At 39.4% G+C, this 22869-nt stretch overlaps 1 protein-coding gene across 1 annotated transcript; it reads left to right on the forward strand.

Annotated features, from left to right (window-relative positions):
- The first annotated feature begins 416 nt into the window (after positions 1–416).
- On the forward strand, positions 417–21048 carry ERMP1 (endoplasmic reticulum metallopeptidase 1). The gene is made up of 15 exons (XM_063423670.1): positions 417–1036; positions 1660–1961; positions 5283–5410; positions 5740–5845; positions 6726–6872; positions 8494–8586; positions 9973–10185; positions 11073–11293; positions 13807–13981; positions 14524–14714; positions 15358–15510; positions 16003–16205; positions 16925–17040; positions 17550–17713; positions 18832–21048. Exons 1-15 carry the CDS (start codon positions 432–434, stop codon positions 18994–18996), a joined length of 2982 nt encoding a protein of 993 aa, XP_063279740.1. The 5' UTR covers positions 417–431; the 3' UTR covers positions 18997–21048.
- Positions 21049–22869: the final 1821 nt, after the last annotated feature.

A 22869-nucleotide genomic window follows, 5' to 3' on the forward strand; every position in this document is an offset into this window, starting at 1 on the left:
AGGGTCAGGTGCACGCTCACCCTGGAGCTGTGGCTGGACAGAGGGCCCAGGGCTTCACCACTGCCAGGCCTCCATTTTCCACAGGCCAACACTGCTGAGGGCTTCCCAGCCCGAGGGTGCAGCCAAACACGGGCCCGCTGCACGCCTGCGCCCAGTTATCGGCTCCTGAGGACACCACACACATGGAACTGCTGGGGCTGGTCCAGCAGAGAGCAACAAAGGTAACTAAAGAATTGGAGGGTCTCTTTTATGAGGAAAGGCTGAGAGAGCTGGGCTTGTTCAGCCTCAAGAAAACATGACTGCGAGGCGACCTTATCCGTGTCAGTAAATCTCTGAAGATAGCATGCCAAGAGGATGGACCAGGCTCTTCTCAGTGGTTCTGAGCAACGGGACAAAAGGGCACAAGGCAAGAGGACAGCAGGCAGAAAATAATGCACAGGAAGTTCCGCCTGAACAAGAGGAAGAACCTTTTTACAGAGCAGGTGGCTGAACATTGGCACAGATTGCCCAGAGAGGCTGTGGAGTCTCCCTCACTCGGGATATTCAGGAACAGTATGGCCATGTTCTTGCCACGTGCCATGTGTTCTGGAGGACCCTGCTTGGGGAGGAAGGCTGGCCCAGCCACCCCGCCGCCGTGCCCACGCCGGGCGCTCCGCCGGGCCACGTGGGCGGCGGGCGGGGCGGGGCCGGGCCGCGCCGTGAGCGGGCCCGTGCCCGTACTGCGGCTGCGCGGCGGGCGGGCGGACGGTGCGGCCATGGAGCGCGGCGGGGACACGGCAGGGTGGCGGCTCCGCGCCACCGCCGCACAGCGCGACCGCCGCCGGCCGCCGCCGCGGGACGACGGCGACCGCGGCGCGGGCGGGAAGAAGCAGGGCGGGCGGCGGCCTCTGCTGCCGCTGTCCGAGGCGCGGGGGGCGCCGCTGGTGCTGCTGTACTTGCTGGGGCTGCGGGCGCTGGCGCAGGTGTCGCACCGGCAGCTGCTGAGCCGCTCGCCCGCCGCCGCCGGGCCCCGCGAGTTCAGCGCCTCCCGCGCCAGGTACGGCGGGGCCGCCGGGCGAGAGGCGGCCGGGGTGGGTGGCGGACCCCGGCAGAGGGGTCGTGTCGTGCTCTGCCCGAGCTCGTGGAACAGCGAGTCCCCCACAGTTTAGTTCTAGTAGTGTCGTAGATTGCTGCTGGGTGTCTCGGGAAGCTTTCTTGCAAATTTTTAGTTGTTTTATTACCGAAGCGTCGGGAAGACTAAAGCTATCACTGTAATTTCTGTTTTAGAGTGTTAAGGTCAGATGTATGTCTTGATACAAGTGTCGTTTTTCAGACATTCAGAAAAGGGCATGTATACGTATACAGAACCTTGCTAAAGGTAAAATCTTTAGCTTCTCCATTCACCCTTCTGTTTCTTTTTGAATTATATGTTCAAATGAGAAAACCAATACAATGTCTTAATATCATGGTAGTTAAGATAAGGAGTCCTGAGTAAAGATCAGGCTTATATGCCCGTTACAAGTTACCGTCTAACTGGCTTTACCCTCTTCTGCCTACCTTGAGTTTTGAAATAGAACCATGTACAAAAATGTTACAGTTGTAGATAAATTACACGCTAAATGTATTGATGCTTTGTAAATGTATGATGTATTGATGCATAAGTTTCAATTTGTTTTACAGGGAATATCTTGACAACATTACAGCAATTGGGCCCAGAACAGTTGGAAGTCCAGAAAATGAAGTTCTTGCAGTTAACTACCTCTTAGAGCAAATTAGGGGAATAGAAAGAGAAAGCACGGATGCTCACAAAATATCTGTAGACATACAGAGGCCCACGGGCTCCTTCAGCATTGACTTTTTAGGAGGCTTTACTAGTTACTATGCAAACATAACCAATGTGGTAGTGAAGCTGGAACCTCGCAGTGGAGCCGAGCATGCAGTGTTATCCAATTGTCACTTTGATTCCGTACCAAATACTCCGGGTAGGTCTGTGTGTTTGTTCCACGTTTCTGTGTGTTACATGAGCTTCAGAGCTTGGCTCATGGATTTCTCCTGCCGAGCAGCCACTTCAGAATAATGCGTCAGCTTGGTCTCAGTGAAATTCATGAGTTTAGCATTCCTGCCAAACTCAGGATTTCACTCTCACTTTCTGGTAGGCAGCAATTTACGGATGCTTATTTAGATTTCTGGAAAGTTTGGTTATATCTGCCCTTCTTATAGTTCACTGCTTATGCATATAGTTCATATGCTGTTTCCACCCATGGTACAGGTCTTTTCATACTTCTGTACTGGTTTAATCCTGGTTTTCTTTTCACAGGATGCTTTGTGCCAGAGACTATGCCCACCCCCACTTAAGAGTCTTTTTTGCCCTCCTTTTTCTGTTGTCTCAGATTTTCAGTCTGATATGCTTAAGATACGCCAGGTTTTTTACTTTCCACATTCAAAGCTTCTGTCTTAAAAGACTGTAGTGATCAAAGGCTGGGGTACTTTGTCTTGGTGTGTGTATCTTTTACTGCTAGTTTGACTGTCAATGTTGTGTACTCTCTTGTTCTTCTATATTTTTTAAAATCTAATCCTGTTGTTATTGCAGCCAGGGTGTAAACTGCTTTGTAAATTTGTGGGTTTAACAAAGCCAGGAAGGTATGGATCTGAAACACAAAATTAGTTGTAACACTCAGCCACAGGTGTGTGCTTGTTATTGCAGTTGAAAAACACCCACAGATGGCACTCTCCAATGGTGCAGCCTTTACTGGAGTTTCTTTATTTACATCCCGCGCAGTATTTTATTTTTTTGGTGGTGAACTTTATGTTCCTTAGCACATGTGACTGGTCTTCATTATTTAGGGAACAGTTGAGTATTAGCTAGAGAAATAAAGCTTTGGTGGAGTACTTTTACCTTTTCTCTGTCCATAAATAGTATACAGAACTTCTCTTTCTCCTCAATCATATTTGTACAACAAGAGTTTCTAAATTAAGCTTAATAAATGCGTTATTATTATGCTCTGTGACTGAGGAACTGCAGAGAGGCTAATTATTGTATGTATAGCCTATGTATGTCTACCTAGACCTAGAATATTTCACAAGCTAATAATACTATTATTATGGTAATTAAAATGGTTTTCAAATTGATGTCCTATGTAAATTGTATGTCGATTTCAGTGGATCATAAAACAGGATTACGTTTACATCTATTATTTTCTTTACAGTTACTCAGACACTAAAATATTTCACCAACCTTGCACAGAAGTGCCAAAAACATAAAGAGTGGTTTGTATAGGATTTTACAGAAATCTGCAGAGGAGCTAGAAATCAGTGCTTGTTCTTAATCACAAAGCAGCCTAGCGCTTTATAGCAGCTAGGAGCTGCTCTGCCTATTGTTTTCTTAGTATGCCACTTGCACATTACCTAACCAAGAACATTTTGTTTTCTCCTGTGCTGTATTTGCTGTAGCTATTTGCTTACAGCTTTCATTACCAAAAAGGTGGACTTTTAACCAGAATCAGCGTGACTCAAAGATCAGCATGTAATACATTTGAAAATCAGATAATAAAATATAATCTGCTTGTGGTGCTTATATATACAAAATGCATGAAGCAAATCTCAGTAATTCATTAATTTGGGAAGACTTGTGTTCCTTGTGAAGAAAAAAACATAAAGTCCTAAAAGATGTCTCTTGCTATGATTCTACTGCTCTTCAGTTTATGTGGCCTATTTGATTCTTTGCTGATAACCTCAATGGCAAAAACATCCTTGAAATTATCATTGCAGACATAATGTGTATTTTTTAGGTTACCAATATCTGCTGTAAAATCTGTTACAACCTCCTGTCAGTTTTATTATGTATGAGGTATTGGAGTATATTTTCTCTGCAGGTTTGTGGAATAGTCTAGGGCAGCATGGCTGCTTTTATCAGATGTAAATCTGTATGGCTCTTGAAGCCAATAACTTTTATTTTTCTTAACCTCACAGCAAGGCAGGTAAATGACTAACCTCACTGTAAACTATACACATCTGCTGAGTTTTCAATGCAGCTTTTGAAATAAATCAGCGTGGCTAAAAGCAGATTCCTGATAAACAATTAAGGTCCCTTCCAACTGACACTATTCTGTGATATTCTGTGAAATTAGTGGAAACCTGTGACAATCAGGGCTTTAAATCAGGTATTTGGGTGGTGATCTATGGAAAGCTTTTGTCAGAACACAGCCATAATTTCTGAGAAATCAGGTAGAGAATGATGTATTGGAAAGATTTCAAATTTATTTATTCCATACAAAAACTAAAGCTAAAATCTAGACTAAGATTTATGTTTATATTAGGAAATCTGTCCTTTTCATAGCAGATACTTCTTAAGTTTTCCAAGCTTTGGAAAAGCTGCTCTTTTTTTTTTCTTTTATGTGTAAATTGAACATTTTGAGCAGCTTACAAGTGTACCTAAATGTTGTGCTGAGGCGTCACCACACCTTTGTCAGTATCTCAGTGCGTGTCAGCAACATGTGTGCAACCCAGGTCCAAAGGAATGAGGTTTAAATTTCTGTTAAAATATGTCCCAAATTTCATTTATTAGAGCAGGATAGGGAGGTGCTACAGCTTGCACCAAAGTGAGGAAAGTGGGAAAATGGGAGACCTTGACTAAAAGATGGATGCTTAATCAAAATCAAAATAAATAACCAGTGAGGCATGGGAGGTGTTGGATGAGAAACTCAGAGTTTAGACTGAAAGGGGTTTCTGCAAAGAAAGAAGGATGTGAAAAGCATCTGATCATTAAGATCTTGTATTATAATGTATATCTTACGAAGGCTTTTAAAGATGTGAATTGTGATATTTCCTTAGCTTTATTTTGCAGTCTTAGCTTTATGTTACTTTGAGGTTTTGTCCTAATTGAATGCACTGTAACAGTGTAGAATGCTTTAGGATGACTTGTGTGGGAATGTTTATTTTTTAAAATTTAAGAGTGCTGTCAATGAAAATTACATCCTTATTTATTTATGTTGTGTTTAGGAAAGTAGATAATGATCACATTGCTTTCCCAGTAACCTGGTTAGTCTGCTTTTGGTGAACAGTACTGTTGGATCTGATATCTTGTAATTCACTTGCTCAACTTCTGAACATATTTTTTCTCTCAGCTGTTGCTTTCTACTAGTACAGAGGTTGCAAGCAGTACCAGAAAATATACCAAAGCTTAACACAATTGTACTGCAGTTATATTAAGTGACTGAAATAGCATAAACCATTTTTCATCTTTTGTCTTTGTTGTAAATCTGTGCATTTGTTGTAAGCCTTATTATTTTGCTGATTATTTTAAGGTGCCAGTGATGATGCTGTTAGCTGTGCAGTGATGCTTGAAATACTTAACACACTTTCAAAATCATCAGAGCCCCTACAGCATGCTGTCATATTCTTATTTAATGGTGCAGAAGAAAATATTTTGCAGGTGAGAACATGCCAGAATTATAAATTATACATCAAAGCAGTATATCAAAACTCTTAACAAATGAAAGATGTGGCTTGTGTTTAATCTCTTGAAATATTCATTAATTATATGTCTTTTTCTGAGGAAATTGTGTATTATTTCAACAGGAAAAATGCAGTTGAATTAAGAATATTGTCTGTATTAGTTCAAGTAGAAGACTTGCATTCTCTGCATCTGTTTGTGTTATCTGCTTTGTGTAGTCTTGAGCTATATGCAGTCTTGAATGATGGAAGATAACGTTTAGGCTTGTCTGGTAGATGTATGACCTATGTTTTATTTTTCCCATCAAGGCTAGTCATGGTTTCATTACACAACATGAGTGGGCCAAGTCAATCAGAGCTTTTATTAACCTGGAGGCGGCAGGTGTAGGAGGAAAAGAACTTGTTTTTCAAACAGGTATGAGCTTGCATTGTGTCCAATTTCTACACTAGGATAATTTGATAATAAATGATGCAGACTTGAAGAAATATTGAAAGGGACTAATAAGCAAAAGACAAGAGAACCTCTGTGGCTTTTTCCCAGTCCTGTGCAGCAATAAAGTTGTTCTCAGTCTTTAGATAGTTACAGGCTAAAGCACTGCCACAGAAGTTGCTTCATAGATGGGAAGCCTGTGGAGGGCAGAATAATAGAAGTTGTGTTTCCCTTTTACATCAACGTAAAAAGGAGAAAAACATGTGGATGGTGTATATATCTTAATACTCATAGTTTGATATGTTCTACTTATTTTTCACAATAGTTGCTTTACAATCTTTGCAGGAAGATGTTTGCATTAGAACTCCATTTCATGCTGAGGAAGCAGCAGAATTTCTGTGTTTTGTAGGCTACAGCTAGACCTGTGCCCCAGCCTTGCTGAACTGCAGACTTTCTTGTACTGCTGAAGCTGCTTAGCTGTTTACTTGAACCGAATGCTTTAGGGAGAGAGACTTTTTTCTAAACAACAGTATTGATGTGTGATACATACACGAAGGATTGGAAGCTTGACTAAAGGTTGTGACTTTTTCATTAATGCTGGGTGTTTTTTAGACATGGCTTATCTGCTCTGCCACTGAGCACAGGAGGCAACAGTGGCTTGTTTTTTTACCCCCCATGTGTAGCTGATTCTTTCTCTCAAGTGTGAGTCATTCATCCAACACAAGTGTACTTACTGTGTGCTCTGTGGGGCAACAGAGTTAAATCTCCAGTGAGTTACTTTGCATTATTTGTTACCATGAGGATGCATATCCTAACTGAAGTTCAAAAAATACTTGGTGTGAATTTTCTTTTCATCCTTTGTTAGGACCTGAGAACCCTTGGTTGGTACAAGCATATGTAGTAGCAGCCAAGCATCCCTTTGCCTCTGTGGTGGCACAGGAAATATTTCAGAGTGGCATTATCCCAGCAGATACAGACTTCCGTATCTACAGGGATTTTGGCAATGTTCCAGGTATGTTATCAAAAGACATGTCAATACATATTACATTCATAACAAGGACTCTGTTCTGTGGTTGACTATGTGAACATCCTCAAATTTGGTCTGTCTCTCACACTGGCAGGGAATTTCCCTGTTCCTTTCCTAAGAAAAGAGTTTTTAGATTGAGTTTGTCATGTGGTTTCCTGGGGTGTTTTTAGATGACTGGTGTTTTCCAGAAGGAAACTCCATTGTAGAAATGTTTCCTAAAAATCAGGAAAATAGTCCAGGAATGAACAGTACTTGGTTAAATATTCTGTTTCGAAACATTTTGGTACATGATGTTAATAACCTTCTTGCAGGTATGAAATGTCTGTATCTAGTTGATAAACCAAAATCATCATTTTTGGAGGTAGTGATATAGTCATTAATGCATTTTCATTACCCTTGGGTTTTGTTTGGTTGGGTTTTTTTTGTTGATGGGGTTTTTTCTGTTGTTGTTTTTGCTTGGTTGTTGTGGGTTGGTTTTATTTCTTACTGGTGACATTGTTTTGTTTGGGGGATTTTGGCAGATTATGAGGTTTTTTCCATAAACAAGGACAGGACAGAAGCTTTCTAGTTTTGCTGATGTATTAACAGGTTGCTGTCCTTTCTGTGGAGAATGAACAGTGGGAAAGAAATGTGAAATGTTCACCCAGTGTGAACGCAATTCAAAAGACTATAAACTTCCGTAAAGTCCTTGTTGTCCAGGACTGGTTGTCACTGGAGTCACTTTCAAGAAAAGTGATATTTTTGAATTGATTGTTTGTACAAAGCAGTTGTTCTGGCATATTCTGTACTGTTCTGAAGTACACTTCTATTCTGAAAATAAAGTAGCTGATTTTGTACAGTGTCTTCTTTGTTCAGAATCATACCTGGATGGTAAATGATTTCTCACTGACCTTTGGGGTTTTTTTAATAAACCAATAAAAATTAAGTTAAAAAAACTGGTTTGTTCCCCAGAATTGAGACCTAATTTGCCAAAAATTGTGAGAATTCAGATTGCAGGTAGCAGCCTTTTGCATATGCAGCTGAACAGGTGAATGAGATACACTGAATGTATAACTAATGAAGCAGAATAACCTTTGGGTTTTGGTAAATACTTTTGTTTGTTTGAACAACTTATTTGGACTTGGAAATGAACCATTTTCAGACTGGCTCTCTGAAAAATTGTTTACATGTTAGAAGTACAAAGAGCGCACCTGGTATTTTGAGAAGGTGCTCTGTAGGTTCAAAGTACTGCTCCTTATTACTTTTCAGCACAAACATTTGTTGAAGTGTTGCAAGTAAATTTGGCAATTATCTTGTACATCTTTTCTGAAGCTGAGATGATGTGGTGTTGTTTGCATGTGTTTCTCCAGTTGCATACAGATGTCATGAGAATTGGTACCTGCAGAAAGATACTTTGAAATGTTTTAAAGCTGTTCTCTTTTCAAGACACTGGAAGTCCAGTAGTTTTCCTTCTGCAAAGAAGACTATTTTGTTTATCTCTAAGGATAATCGACTGGATTACAAAGTAGAGCAACATTTTTTGTGAAGTATATGGGAGGCTTTCACATATTTGTTTTGGAGTTTTAGGATTGCATAAATTTTAAAAATGCTGCTTCTCTTTCTCTAGGAATAGATTTGGCTTTTATTGAAAATGGCTACATTTACCATACAGAATATGACACATCAGACAGAATTTTGACAGATTCCATTCAGAGAGCAGGTTGGTATTTTAAGAATTCAGTAATTTACTGACCAGTAGTATTGTAGCTGCTTTTTCATTTTGCTGTAAGATTGCTATAGTAATAGATTAATAATTTTGATTACACATTTAGTACATGTTGGTTGTGTTCTCAAGAACAAAGAATTAACTGAGTACATATATTTTAAATAAAAAAGAAATATATTTGGTCAACTTGGGAAGATAAACTCCATCAGCATCCAGTGATGTTAATTAGATTCCACAGTTGCTTTCAAATCAAAGTTCTTGTCTATCCTTTGATACTTGATTGTGATTGTTCAGCATTCTGTGTTCCTTTTATTCCTCCTAAGTTCCATTATTGGATAATGTTTCTCATTAGAAGCTTTTGAGTAGGTTGGTGGCATAGACAGTGATCTGCTAACAGAGGTTTTTGTATTAGAGTGGACCACAGTCAAACTTACGTGGTAGCAGACTGGTATACACAGACTGGGTATACAGGGTTTATTTTCTACAACAGTTTGTGCTCACAGCAGGCTATTAGACAGACTGCAGTAAAGAAAATTACAATGACCTTTAATTTCCCAGGAAAAGCTAGCATAATCCTAAATGCCTCCAGGGTTTTGACTATTCACTCTTCAAGTTTATATAGAAGCCAACTTAGATGACCAGCATGAATAAGGGTTTTAAACACTTCCTTGCACCAGTTTAGCTGCAGGACAGGAAGTAACACTTCTAAATTCCTATTGGAAATATGATTTTAGTAGTCATGATGGTTTTATGTAGAACTTGTCCCACTAAATATATCACAGATTAAAAAAAATATATAGACTTTACAGCCAGTAAACACTTCTAATGGTCTTGTAAAAGCAAAATGAAGTTGAGAATGATTGTTGTTATTTGCTTACCTGTGTTTTGGTTGTATTGTGAGAAAGAAAAGGTGATTGATGCCTGGAGGTGATTGGTGCCAGGAAAATAGTGGCCTTGTCTTTATAGTCATGTTGGGAAAGAAAGGCAATTCATAGTCATGGAAACGTTGAGGGGTCACTTAGTTGTGAGAAGAAGAGGAAGATTAGGAAGTTATAAACTCTTTTATGGGTTAGTCTTCAAGTCCACTGCTAAATATCAGAAGTGAAGAAGAGTTTATGGGCTGAAAGCCTGACTGTTGCCTTTACTGCCGTGGTGTGTAAGTCATGAGAGTTCTCAAGTATACTTATTTTGACAGCTGGGTAGAATAACTAATGAAAATACTATTGTGTGTGTACTGTCAAATTCCTTTTTGAGAATTTGTGTATTCATGTCTTTGTTGAGGATATTTCTATACAGTTTTTCAGAATAGTTATATTAAAATGCTCTGTGGTAGTTTATCAACCTTGATATAATTGTATTGTATCTCTGCTCTTCTAATAGGTGACAATATTCTAGCTGTCCTAAAATACCTAGCTACATCAGAAAAGTTGGCTAAATCTTTTGAGTATCGACATGGAAATGTTGTATTCTTTGATATATTTGGTTTATTTGTCCTGGCTTATCCTGCTCGTGTTGGCACAGTTATGAACTATATTACAGCAGCAATTGCTTTTTTTTATTTAAGCAAAAAAATATTACAGCCGAAACCCAGAGGTAAGTGTAGGTGATTTTTGGTTTTGGTTTGTTTTTTTAATTGTATGACTCTTTAACAAATAGCAGTTACTAGATGCAAAAGTGTAGGTCAAAAAATGTTTAGGCCATGACAGTATCTGGTTAGTTGAACTTCAGAAGTAAATTTTAGATTTACAGCATGCTGTAGGAGTTGCTTTGTGTTTAAATCTTGCATCTGGGTGAAAGAGTATGATAGGCCTAGATGTCTAGCATTTATGAATGATGATTTTGTCTCTTATCATTTCACAAAGATTAAAATTGAAACTTAATAGAGAGTATAAACCAACTTAAATCTAGTTATACCTCCTTAGTACATGTGGGAACGTGCCTATTTAAAAGTCTTAAGCAAACACACCCATCTCCTCCTCAAAATCCAGAAGACATTTTTGGAGTAAGAAAATGTTACGAGAATAACAACTCAATTGTTTTGTTGTTGTTGGGGTGTTTTGGGGGAATGCGGAGGGAGTTTGTGGGGTTTTTTGTGGTTTGTTTAGTTGGTTTGGGTTTGTATTTTTGGGGAGAAGTTTTTGTTGTTGTTTTTCTTTTTGGGTTCTTTTGTATACTTAAAAGTGGAACCATGGAGCCATCTGTCCCCTAGTAAAATTTTTGCTGTCAAGAAAGCTGTAATCTGCAAAATACACCAGGTATTCTGGGAATAAACCTTGCAGCAGGAATGTGTGCAAATAGACATGCAAAAATGTGCTAAGTGATGAAAACTCTGCTGTTAAGATATCTTCACAGGGCATCTGTTTATTTTGGTCATTAAAGTAGTTACACCATGGCGTAGTTAAAATTCTAATGATAGTCTGCAGTAGAATACACAAGTGTTGAATGAAACTTCTTTTTTTTTTTTTTTTTTTTCTTCATAGCTGTTCATAACCTGAAGAAGTTACTGGCTGCATTCAGCTTAACCCTGACGAGCTGGGTGTGCACACTGGTAGCAGTCCTCATGGTGGCAATGTTTGTCTCCATTATTGGACGGGCTCTTTCTTGGTACACTCATTTCTATGTTTCTGTGTCTCTCTATGGCACTGCAGCTGCAGCTAAGCTCATTCTTGTGCATGTGCTAGCCAAGAAGTTCTTCTACAAGGTAGGCAAGACTTTGCTGTTATTGCTGAGGGGCAATGAAGTGTTCAGTCTGTGAAAGACCTGCCTTTTGAGCTGGTTAAAAAAGAAAAGTGAAAAGTTTTCAGTATTTAAAATATTGCTGTAAAAAAATTGCTTCATCTAAACATAGTGATTGTTCTGCTGAATCAGAGAGGTAACAGCTATGTGATTTAAGGGAGCTTTGACCTAGGATATATTTCGGAAAAAAGGCAGGAGCTTTTGTGACTTAGGTCACAACAACCCCAGGCAGTGCCACAGGCTGGGGCAGAGTGCCTGGAAAGCTGCCCAGGCAGAAAGGGACCTGGGGGTGCTGTGACAGTGACTGAACATGAGCCAGGCTGTGCCCAGGTGGCCAAGAAGGGCAAGGGCATCCTGGCCTGTACCAGCAATGGTGTGGCCAGCAGGGCCAGGGCAGGGATTGTCCCCCTGTACTCAGCACTGGTGAGGCCACACCTCCAATCCTGTGTTCTGTTCTGGGCCCCTCACTGCAAGAAGGACATTTTAGTGCTGGAGCATGCCCAGGTGTTTGGTCTCTTCTCCCAAGCACCCAGCAACAGGACAAGAGTCAATTTATGCCAGGGAGAGTTCAGATTAGATATTAAGAGACATTTCATTATGGAAAGGATTATCAAGCTTGAAACTGCCCAGGGAAAGGGTTGGGTCACCAGAGGTATTTAAAAGATGTCTAGATGTGGCACTTAGGGACATGGTTTACCAGTGGCCTTGGCAGTGCAAGGCTTAGATCAAATTATCTCAAAGGTATTTTCCAACCTAAACAAATTCTGATTTGTAGTTGTTTTGATCACAGCTGGAGATGGAACAGAGCTCTTGGTTGTCTGTGTTTTTCTCTGCAGTAGGTAAAAGTCATTTAAGCCCCTGCAAGGCTTAGTAAGGGTTTGCTGTGTGTTACTTTTCATTGACGGTCATTTGTCATGTTTACTGTCTGTCTACCTGTTTTAATCAATGCAATTTAACTTGTGTAATAATTTCATAATTATAGATGATAACAGTCCCATATGATTTTGTGTTAAATACGAATAGTCTTGAGGTATCTGATAGATGACACTCTTCCAGGGCAGAGGTTGACTACTGAGGCCTGCTAGGTTGAAGTTTTAGCTGCAGTAATATTTAGTTGTTCAGCTTGCTATTAATTGCTGTTACTTACCATCTCAGCCCTTTGGGTGAGTTTTGGGCAAGGGAATTTAGAAAGCCTTAGTTGTCAGCCAAGTACAGGTGTTTGAAAAAGTTTTAAGAACTTCATGCCATTTGATTGTATGAGAAGTTCTGAGTCGAGAAGAGTGTGTTAACTGGTACATGTATAGTACCAAATACATGTATTTGGTGTGTTCCTTTTGAGGAAAAGATGAGCCGTTTATAAAATAGAGGCAGTGTTACCATTTTCCAGTCTTCTGGATGAGCTGGCAGATACTTTCATTAGCTGTTAAGACATTTCAGGTTCTGGATCTGTTTCATGCCTGATTGCCTAATCATCAGATCAAACATCTAAAAATCAGAAGTGTTGCATGCTGTAGCTTGCACCACACTGTACAGTTAATGTTGCTTCTGTAACTTGGATTTGACTTAATAGTTGCATAAAAATTTTGGAAGCCAATCACTTTCTTGTCTATCAGAGGCAGTGCCTATCCATGGCTCAACAGCTTGTGAGTTGAAAGGCTTTAGTGTTGAAATCAGTTTGGCAACTTGTATGTGTCTTCACTCTCCTTTTTTTATTTCTTCTCACCCCAGAACTGAAGTAGGTGCTTTCTGATAACTGTTGTTCATGCAAGTAGTCCTTCTTGCTAGTCACAGGATTTGCAGTTAGGAATCGTGCACTGCAACTGCTGCAGCATTGCCCATATAACTTAAAATAAAACCCCGAAACTAAACCAAATCACATTTTTGATGGTAAAATTTCTCCTTTTTTCTCCCTGCCCCCTGAGACATATCTGGACATCTCACCCATGATATCTTTTATTCAAAACAAATAACACATTTTAATAAGCAGACTTCTGAAGTGACAGCTTGTGGCATGACCTAAACAGGCACCAGTATAATATTTGCTTGTGTAAGAAGTCTGTTGACAGCTACTCAAAAACAAGTTTACACTCTCAGGTAACAATTTTTCCCCCATAAATATTACATAATTTTTTAGTATGCTGTGTTACATTTTTTTGAAAAAGGCCCTCTTTGCCTGAAACACTAGCCTTGTGTATTCTTTTGTATTGTCATTTGTACATTCTCTTCCTGTTTATTCCCTAGCCTGTGGGGGGGAAGTGTTTTCAAGTTACGTCAGCAGATTTAGAAAACTAATGAAAAAAATATACCGTCATGGATAACTCTGTACAGTAAGAGAGTGGTGAGATGATGCTTGTCAAAATTGTTTTGCCCAAGGAAAATAATTATATACAAGGTACATGGATTTTTCAATGGTTTTCATGAGATGGGATCTCTGGAATGTACACAGTAATGAAACACATTTACTTCTTTTTGTCACAGAATGTGAGTGAGCAGTACCTGGGAGATGTTTTTTTTGATGCCTCATTGATGATTTGGTCAATAGCATTGGCTGTGATGACTCAGATGGGTGTTTGTTCAGCATTCATTTGTACGTTATGGGTAGCATTTCCTTTACTCACTAAACTGATGATCCACAAGGAATTCAGCCAAAAAGGTATGGGTTTTGAGGAGCAGAAATTGTGTTTCAAAACTTGTACCCCTACTCTTACTTAAACAAAAGAAATGGCAAACATGGACTTTGACTAGTCAAATTAACTAAGTCACACTTTTGTAATGAACAAGTGTTCTTGAACTAGAGACAGTTTGAACGTGTGAGAAGCTTTAAAAAATACACTGAAAGTCCCATGTCTCAGGCTAAAAGAACAGTATGTGAGTATATTAATAAGTGATCAGAATTTTGATGAACAGTAAAGGTTCAGAAAAATATTGTAATATTTAAAGAATGCTTGGGACAGAAAACCTGTTAGAATTTTTTTTTTGTAATACAAGATTAATTTTGCAGTGATTTTGAAAATTATACTGGTATTGGCTGCGCAAAATGAGATGATCTTTTCATATCCATGTCACAGTTGAAGACCGGTATTCTGTATTGGGCCCTGTAGCAGTTTATCCTTGTGGATATATCAGTAAAGCTGTGTGTTTATGTCCTTTTAAACTTTTGCTTTTTCGTCTTTTGTTTTTTCCTGTTCTGCATAGGTGCCACAATGAAGTTTATTGTGATGTACATGCTGGGGATGTTTGTTCCCTATCTGTATATGCTGTATCTTAGTTGGACTGTGTTTGAAATGTTTACACCTGTCATGGGACGAAGTGGTTCAGAAATTCCACCAGATATGGTGTTGGCAGGATTTATTGTGATCTTCACTATGATCTTGTCTTCCTATTTTGTAAGTAGAATTTGCAAATGTTGTTTATAACCCTTAAACTTTCTCTGTAGTTTAGAAAGATGGGGGTTTAATGAATACAAGAAGTTAATAATAATTTGGTAGTTTCTTAAATGTTACAAGAAAGTTCTAGAACATGTGTCAAAGATTCCATGGTTTGTGTTAGTCAAAGAAAGGTCATTGAAGCAGAACTTATGTTGCCCTATGATGATGTGGTGAAGACTGACTTAAAATACAAAATGTAATTCTGAATTTTGAGCAGATTCATTTTAGGTGTAATATATGACTGAACAATACATGTACAAACTTAAAAAAGAATACTCTGATTTGTGGGCTTTTCCTGCTGCTATAGAATCTGGAAAGAGTCTATTGGTTTGGGGGTTTTTGTTGGCAGATGTTTTAAAAACAGGAAAGTTTTAAAGCTCCAGGAAGTACTCACTTTATTCCTTTTTTATAAAATAAATCATCTTAAAAATCCTAGTTTTAAATACTGAGGTTAAAAAGAAGTGTCTTGTATGAGGTAGTACTTGTAATTATGTCTTTTTAATGTACCTTCAGTTCCTTAATTGAATTGTAGAATTATATAAATAGTGTCTTATATCTAAGTGTTGCAGTTTTATAACCGGACTGTTTTTTTATTCTCTAGATTAACTTCATTTACCTTGTCAAAAGTACAAAAACGACACTAGTAACTTTAACTACTGTGTTTGTAGTCACTCTGATTCTCGTTTGTAGTGGAATCTTCTTTCCTTACAGTTCTGATGCAGCTAATCCAAAGCCTAAGCGAGTCTTTCTCCAGGTAAGAAAAGCTTTGCATGTTGTATTGCCTCTTTTGGTTGCAAGAGTGTTTGATTTTTTCAAGGCTAAGTATTCCTTTTCTTTCTTAGTTTAAAAGCTGTAATGATTATTCCTGGATTTGAAACAATTGCTAGTGATTCCCTTGTTCACTCTCAGTGCTCAGCTCATCTGTGTTAGAAGAGCAGGGTGTTTTAGGGGGTTTTAAGTGGGTGAATTGTGTAAGCAGTGGTGATTTTAAAAGTGAATGGGGTTTGAGGTGGGCTAAAACTGTCATCTTCTGATGGTGTTTTTTATGGTATGTTTCTTATCCGAGTAATTCTTGTATTTATGTTCATAAATACTCAGATATGTGTTCAGTGCTGAAAGGGCTACTGAAAATCCAGTAGACCTTAAGGATTCACACGGAGGTTATTTCAGAATCACCTCTGACTCTTGGAAACTTCAGAGGCTCCATTATCTTTCTGTGTTTTTTTTTTTTTTTTTCCCCTTGTAGCACACGAGCAGAAGATTTCATGATCTAGATGGAAATGTGGTTAAAAGTGACTCTGGTATATGGATTAATGGGTTTGATTATAATGGAATATCTCACATAACTCCCCATGTACCTGAAATCAATGACACCATTAGAACTCCGTGTGAGGAGCAGGCTCCCTTCTGTGGCCTTCCTTGGATTCTGCCAGTGCATTTCATGTTCCGGTTCGTGTGAACTCTGCTTCACTTCAACACTTCACAGCAAAGTACAGGGGTCATTTATGCAATTTCACTTACATAAGGGAAGAAAAACTAAGGATAATCCTGTTCTAAAAGTAAATAATCCTTCCTCTACAGAAGACAAATATCTGCCTAGATGCTGTGTCTTCTGCCACAGTGTCTGCAAGAGATTTATGGGTCTGCTGCAGGAGCTGTAGAAGTTGATGTGTGGAAAATAGATGTAAGCACCAGTGGAGAAAAAGGTGAACGGGAGGCCTCCTAAAGGGCAGTTCAGAGTAGGAGGATATATGTCTCCTCTCTTCTTCCCTTTCTCCACTGCAGCTGACAGCAGAGGATGTCTAGAGTAGCAGGTTTCCACAGAAGGAAACCAGCTGCTGTGGCTGTTTCTCACACCTCAGGAATCTTGAGAGCAAAAGTTTAGCTGTTTGAGGTTGAAAGTATTGTCATTGGTTTTGTTATTTAAGGCAGATGAAGGTAATGAATTGATACACTGGTGACTATTTTTCTATTAACATGTCTGTCCTTTAAATATTTGTTTGGCCACAAGCTGGTTTTATCTGCCTTTTGCTAGAACCAATACCTTTTGAGTGTTACATGTAGTAGCAACACAGTCAGCTGTACTACAGAGAAACTTCCTTTCTTTTGATGTTTAGTACCTCAGGGTGTTGCATTGAGAATAATTTGAAACCTTTTTTTTTCCACAGGAAAAACTGGTACCTTCCTGCTCCAGAAATTTTGCCAAGAAGCCCCATCCACTTTAAACTTCTGTCCAAGAAGCTGATGCCCTGGAACTCTTTGAGGTTAAACTTTGAAGTGTCTGGTGAGTGACTGAAGATTCTGGTTTATGATTTGCGTTTATTTTATGCCCATAATAAATCAGGCTGTGACTCCAGTCCTGCAGGTTCTATTGCAATTCCCAAGATAGTGAGCTTTCTGAGATGAGCATGAGTTAATGCAGTTTCACAGTACACTAGAAACTGAATGGTGTCTTGCAGGTCTTATTTCTGGGATTGATAACCTCAGCTGTCTTGAGTAAGTCTTGATTGTTTTACAGCAGGTCCTTTCTAAACTGGATCTTGTAGCATTTAATATGTTAGTATCTGTAAAGACTGTATTATATTTATTATTATAAATTGTCCTGCATTCCTCTGTTACATCATCATCTCACCTATCCCAGTGCTTGGAGAAAAATGAAGCACAAGGCGTTTCTGTCATGCTTTGGAAGGCACGGATAGTGGTTCAAGGATGAGGTGCTGTTCTGTGGGAGAGCAGGTGGTTGTTCTGCCTCTGCCCGTCAATACACGCGGACACTCATCTCTGTCCCCACAGGCCCCAGCCACATGTCCCTGTACGCGCGGCCGCGCGCGGGGGCGGCGCTGTCCCGCTGGTCCCTCGGGGATGGAGTGCCGGTCGCCAGCCTGGGGGGAGACTACTTTGTGTTCTACTCCCACGGGCTGCACGCGGCTCCCTGGCACTTCTGGGTGGAACTGACGGTGAGTGCGGCACCGCTGCAAACCTGGTGATGCCTTGGTCCACTCTCTTCCCGCTGTGGCTGCATTCCTGTGTGGAAAATGTCACAGGAACTTCCTAAAGCTTTGCTGTATTTGGTAGATCTTAATTCTAGTATCCCTCTTTTAATACGTCAGCTTTATAGATCAGCTCCCGTGTATTTTCCATGAGTAGTTTGCTAGCTTGACAAACAGCCAAGGGAAAATATTTTCTTGTCTGCATGGTCTTTGATCATAAATTTTGATTTTTCCGATCTTAACCTCATAGTTCTTGAAGTTTTATCTTTACTATTGTTATTTCAGGGTGGATTTTTATTATTATGGGTAGTTCCCTTTCCCTTTCTCTTCTCGTTTTCTTGGGTTTGGGAAATTACAGAGTCCTTGGTGGAAAATTTACCTATCTTGAAACTGAAGAGAGTTGCAAAAGCTTTGTTTTATAAATTTTCTTTTGCATTATTTTCAGCTGGAAGCAAGGCTTCCAACCTTGCTGTTTCAGCATGATTTATGATCTGCCTTCCCACTCTTCTAACTTGCAAAAGAATATTATTTTGCAGACCTGTATGTTTTTACTATAGGTTTAACAGTGTCTAATCCTTTGAGTAAATATTACAAGTATCCTTGAACGGTCAGAAAGTCCCTTCTTCCTTTCTGCACCAGGCAGCCTAAATACAAATAATCCTCAAAGGGTACTTGATAAGGCAGGCTTGAGCCTCAAGTGTGACAAGCCTTGCAAGAATGATAGTGGCAAAGCTAGGCAGAAGGGGCTGTATATCCTCAGGATTTGCTGTAGAAGGATCAGTGTAGTACTTACACTGTGTTGGAGTCCATATCTTGATTTGTCAGCAAAACAGACAGATGCAAACACTGAAGTTGGAGCACATGGAAGCTGTGTAACACATCAGAGGCACTGTGATCTAACCATCTGGTTGCCAGTTCATGTCAAACTGAACTCATCATGTAGTAGTGTGTTAACATAGAGGACAAGAACTGCAGGATGGATTTTGTTGCATAGATACTGTCTGTAGAAAGTGCATCTGAATTGATCTCATGTTGAAAGGTCATGAACAATCATAAAGACTGTATTGTCCTCTTCTCACTTTCAGGCCCCAGAAAAGCATTCTGATGGAATAGTCTCCCTCGCCATAGCAGCACATTACTTTTTTGGGGAAGATCAAAAGTCACCTCAACTCTATGCCTTACTGGAGAGGTTTCCAAACTGGACGTTTTCTTCCGGCTGGTCCTGTACTTACGACCTTTTTGTCTTCTAATTTTGATAGCAATGCTGCAGGGCTAATAGGGTTATCTCTGATGCAGAATGCCCTTGTGGCAAGAGCTTTCTAAGAAGATGCCATAGACTTCAGCAAGAATTTAAAATACTTCAGCAAATGGTGTTTCTTTGGCAGTTTGACTGTTTAAAGTCTACTGCTATCTTGGGGATATAATGATACTTTTCTGAATGCAGTTCACCTTGGCTCTTCCACTTAGTTGGTTTCCTAAAATGAAAATTGCACTTGACGAGGTAATACTAGCATAATAAATGGTGGAAGGGCTTCATGGAATTATTTTGGTGTTATGTAAAATCGTACTTCAGTGATACATGGAGTATCACCTACCAAGCCTATCCGTCCTATTCAGGTCCAATCTCCAGCTAGAAGGTGTTTGTTCCTGTGGGAGCAGGGCAGAGATGGCAAAATCCTGAGCCTTACTTTTGTCACTGGATGAAGTCACTGAAAGCTGTGGTACTCTTGTAGGTTGCATTGAGTCCTTGGCAAATGCACAATGCAGAGAAATCAATATTATGGTGGAATGTGGTAATTGTTTATCCAAATTGTATGTTTCTGTTAAAAAACTTAGTTCTACCCCTTTTCCTTGTGTTTTGGTGTGCAGCATGAGTGGCTAAGTTCAACCTAACTACCGTCTAGTGGTTTTGTTCCTATTGGGATCTTTCACTATCAGCACACGAGCATGTGACTGGCTCTCTCATATGTAAGAGTGCTAACTCCACACTTCTTTGAGTGAATGTCTCATAATTAATCTACTCTAAATTCTAAGTTACCTTCCAATTTATTAGAATTGGCTAATTTTGGTATCTCCTCTGGAGAAACTTTTGGTAGTGTGTCAGCATTGCACTTGCTAATACATTTTACTATTCCTTAAAATAAGGTTTCCTTTCCATATGGAAAAGTACCTAAAAGAGTAATCTTGAAAAGATGTCTTATACTCTGGATTGCTCTTAGTTTATTTTCATAATGGATGGATTTTATAAATGGCTATGTTTCAGAGCATCTTCCAATTTTAATTGACAAGCTTTGAAATCAGAAGCTAGTGACCTCTTTTTTTTATACCTACCAGGTTTTTGTGGGTTTTTTTAGTGAAGTGGTCAATAGTTAAGAGCAATTTCTGAAATTCACATAACTTTGCTTATCTGAAGGGAGCTCATGTTTTTTTTCCAAATGATATATAAAATATTTGGCTATATCAATACCATATTACAAATTTAAGTGTTTTTAATTGCATGAGTATTGCCTAATGTCATGCAGAGCAGATTTTGTTCAGGCATCATCATTTTGAGTAGAAACATGCAAGTACTGATAAGTTTGCAGAGCACATGAAAGAAGATTTTGTGATAGTTAATTTGTGTGATGGATAACAACTCTCCAGTCAGGTATTTTTCTTTTGGGTTGTTCTGTAGTTGTGTGTAATAGTGGAAAGAACCAGTGTCATTGGTTGCAAGTGACGTTAGCAAAGATTGTCAACTCACTCATGGACTAGGGTAAGAGGTTTAATTACTGTAATCGTAATGAACTGGCCATCAGTATTTTAAAACCTGTCGGTCTATACATTAATGTGCATGAATCATCACTCACCTGATTGTATCTGATTTGAAAGTACAATCCCTATATTACTTAAAAGTGCTATTAGTGATTTGAAAATCAGAGTTATGAACTAAAACTCCTGTGTCTTGAATCTCAGCGAATGTATTGTACTGTACTCTAGCTGATGCACAGCTAGTTAACTAAAGCTGCACTGATATTTACCATCTTCCTCAATTTTGATTTTTGTGTTTTGCCTCTGATTTAAAGCTTTGAAAGTGCTGTGTGAAAAATTCGTACTGGGAGCCAAAAATATAAAAATGCCTTTTGGCAATTTCTGAAACTTTAAGTGAAGCAATAACTTCTGCTGTCTCAGGATTTCATCCTTGTTAAATAATTTAATTATGAGGTATGTCTGGTTTGTTGCAAATTTCTGTCTTTGTAAATAAAAGCAAAACTTGATTGGTGACACTTGATTTTTAGCATGATTAAAGGCTATATATTTGAGTTGTTTTCATTCATTGCAGTAGTGTTTTACTTGAGTTTGGGATAGAAATACTGCTACGAGGTGCTGGGTTAGACAGCTGGTGTTAGAGCTGTGTGGAAGATAAGCTTGGCCAAAGAATACAAAAATTGTCTGAGTTGAGAAAAGTTTACATGGGAGTTCTGGCTGGTTTCCTGGAGAGGAAGGTGGTTTTTTAAATAAGATGTGATACGGAGGAATCACTGGTAGCCATGCTCACTATTCTTTGCAAAATTGATGGTTGTCTTACATTTATTGTTGATCTAAAACAAAAAACCAGGATAGAAAAATTTGCTGTTTGTGTCCATCTGCTTCCCTATTCAAGTACAAGCAGATGAGTCTTCTGCTGCTGTTGGTTATTATTTATCCTAAAAAAGCATTGTGTGACTTACTCTTTGAAGCATATAAAATGCAGCTGATAACTTTATGGTACAAGAGCATAGAGTAGAAACATTATTTATTCTAAGTGGAGGCAGTAAACACTTGTTTAGAATTACCTTATGCTCATCTGAAACAATTTACATCCACGGCATTTTCTTCTGTTTTTCCCTCGTTTGATGGCTTTGAGAATCTGCTGTGTTCTCTATTAAAATACATATTTCTGAAGCTGACTACTATGCACTTTATCAGTTTAGGCAAAGGAGGCCTCTACATGTTGTGGTTATACAATCTAGTGTGTCCTTATAGTGTGTTACCATTGCCTGTCAGGTAGAAGTATGCATTTGAAAAAGTGTTGGGATGGATGCAGTGAACAGGAAAGTTTCAGCTATCATACACAAACTGATAGACTGTTGAGCTGAGTTGGGCTGTTCTGTGCTAATAAGACCTGCCTTTAATGTCTATCAGTCTGCTTTGGATTGCATTCCACATGGAAAAACACTAATCAAATAGACAAGATCTAACAAGTCTATACAGAGCTAGTTATAGCAGGTGGGACGCAGCTGGAGAACAGTTTGTCTGCACAGCAAAGCTGTTTCATACTTTTCTCCCTCAAGGGCTAAATGTAATCTCACTTTTGATGATTATCTGGAAGGGCCTGCAGGATGACCCATTTTAGAACTGGGTATGTCATCTTGGTGGAGAATGGTAGGAAGACATGCAAGATCAGTAAACCTACATTCTGTAGTTAGTGTCAATTTATGTAACTGTGGCTTTCATTTTGAAGACAGAACATGCATTCTCAACCTTCATGAAAATCCTTTTCAGTCTTGGGGTGTCGGAGTCCAGGACATCCCTCTGGCCACCCTGGAGGGTTTGGAGACCAGACAGGGGTTCTGGGATCTGTACAAGCCAGCCTCACACAGAGCCCAGGAGGACACTGCCTCTGATCCCTGGCCATGGGAGTGAATGCCCACATTGTATGAAGAATCACAAGCTGAGAGAATTCAAAATAAGTAGTGGTTAGTTTATCACAGAGTGTAAATGTAGAATCCAGGATTTTTAGTATATGGGCTTGAAGAGGCAAGATGGAGGAATTGGGGAGTGGTCCTGTCCTTGTTCTCATCCCCCATTTTCTGCTGAGTTGCATCACAAGGATTGGTTTAGAGTAGAAACATGTTAACATAGGTAGCAAGTATTGGTAATATTCTGTAAATAAAAAGCACGTTGTGAACGGTGGTTGGACCAGGGAAATGGTACAAAAGGTCCAGGACCCTCTGATCCGCCCAGTCCGCCGCATGTCCTGCTCTGCTGGGGACGCCTTGCAGAGCTAAGAAAGAACTGAGAGATAATGAAGAATAAACAACGTTGCAAACATGGACTGGCAGACTCAGCTTGTCGTCTCTGGCTCCGGTGTGAGACCTTTT

The sequence above is a fragment of the Prinia subflava genome, chromosome Z (assembly GCF_021018805.1).
Source record: "Prinia subflava isolate CZ2003 ecotype Zambia chromosome Z, Cam_Psub_1.2, whole genome shotgun sequence".
NCBI lineage: Eukaryota > Metazoa > Chordata > Aves > Passeriformes > Cisticolidae > Prinia > Prinia subflava.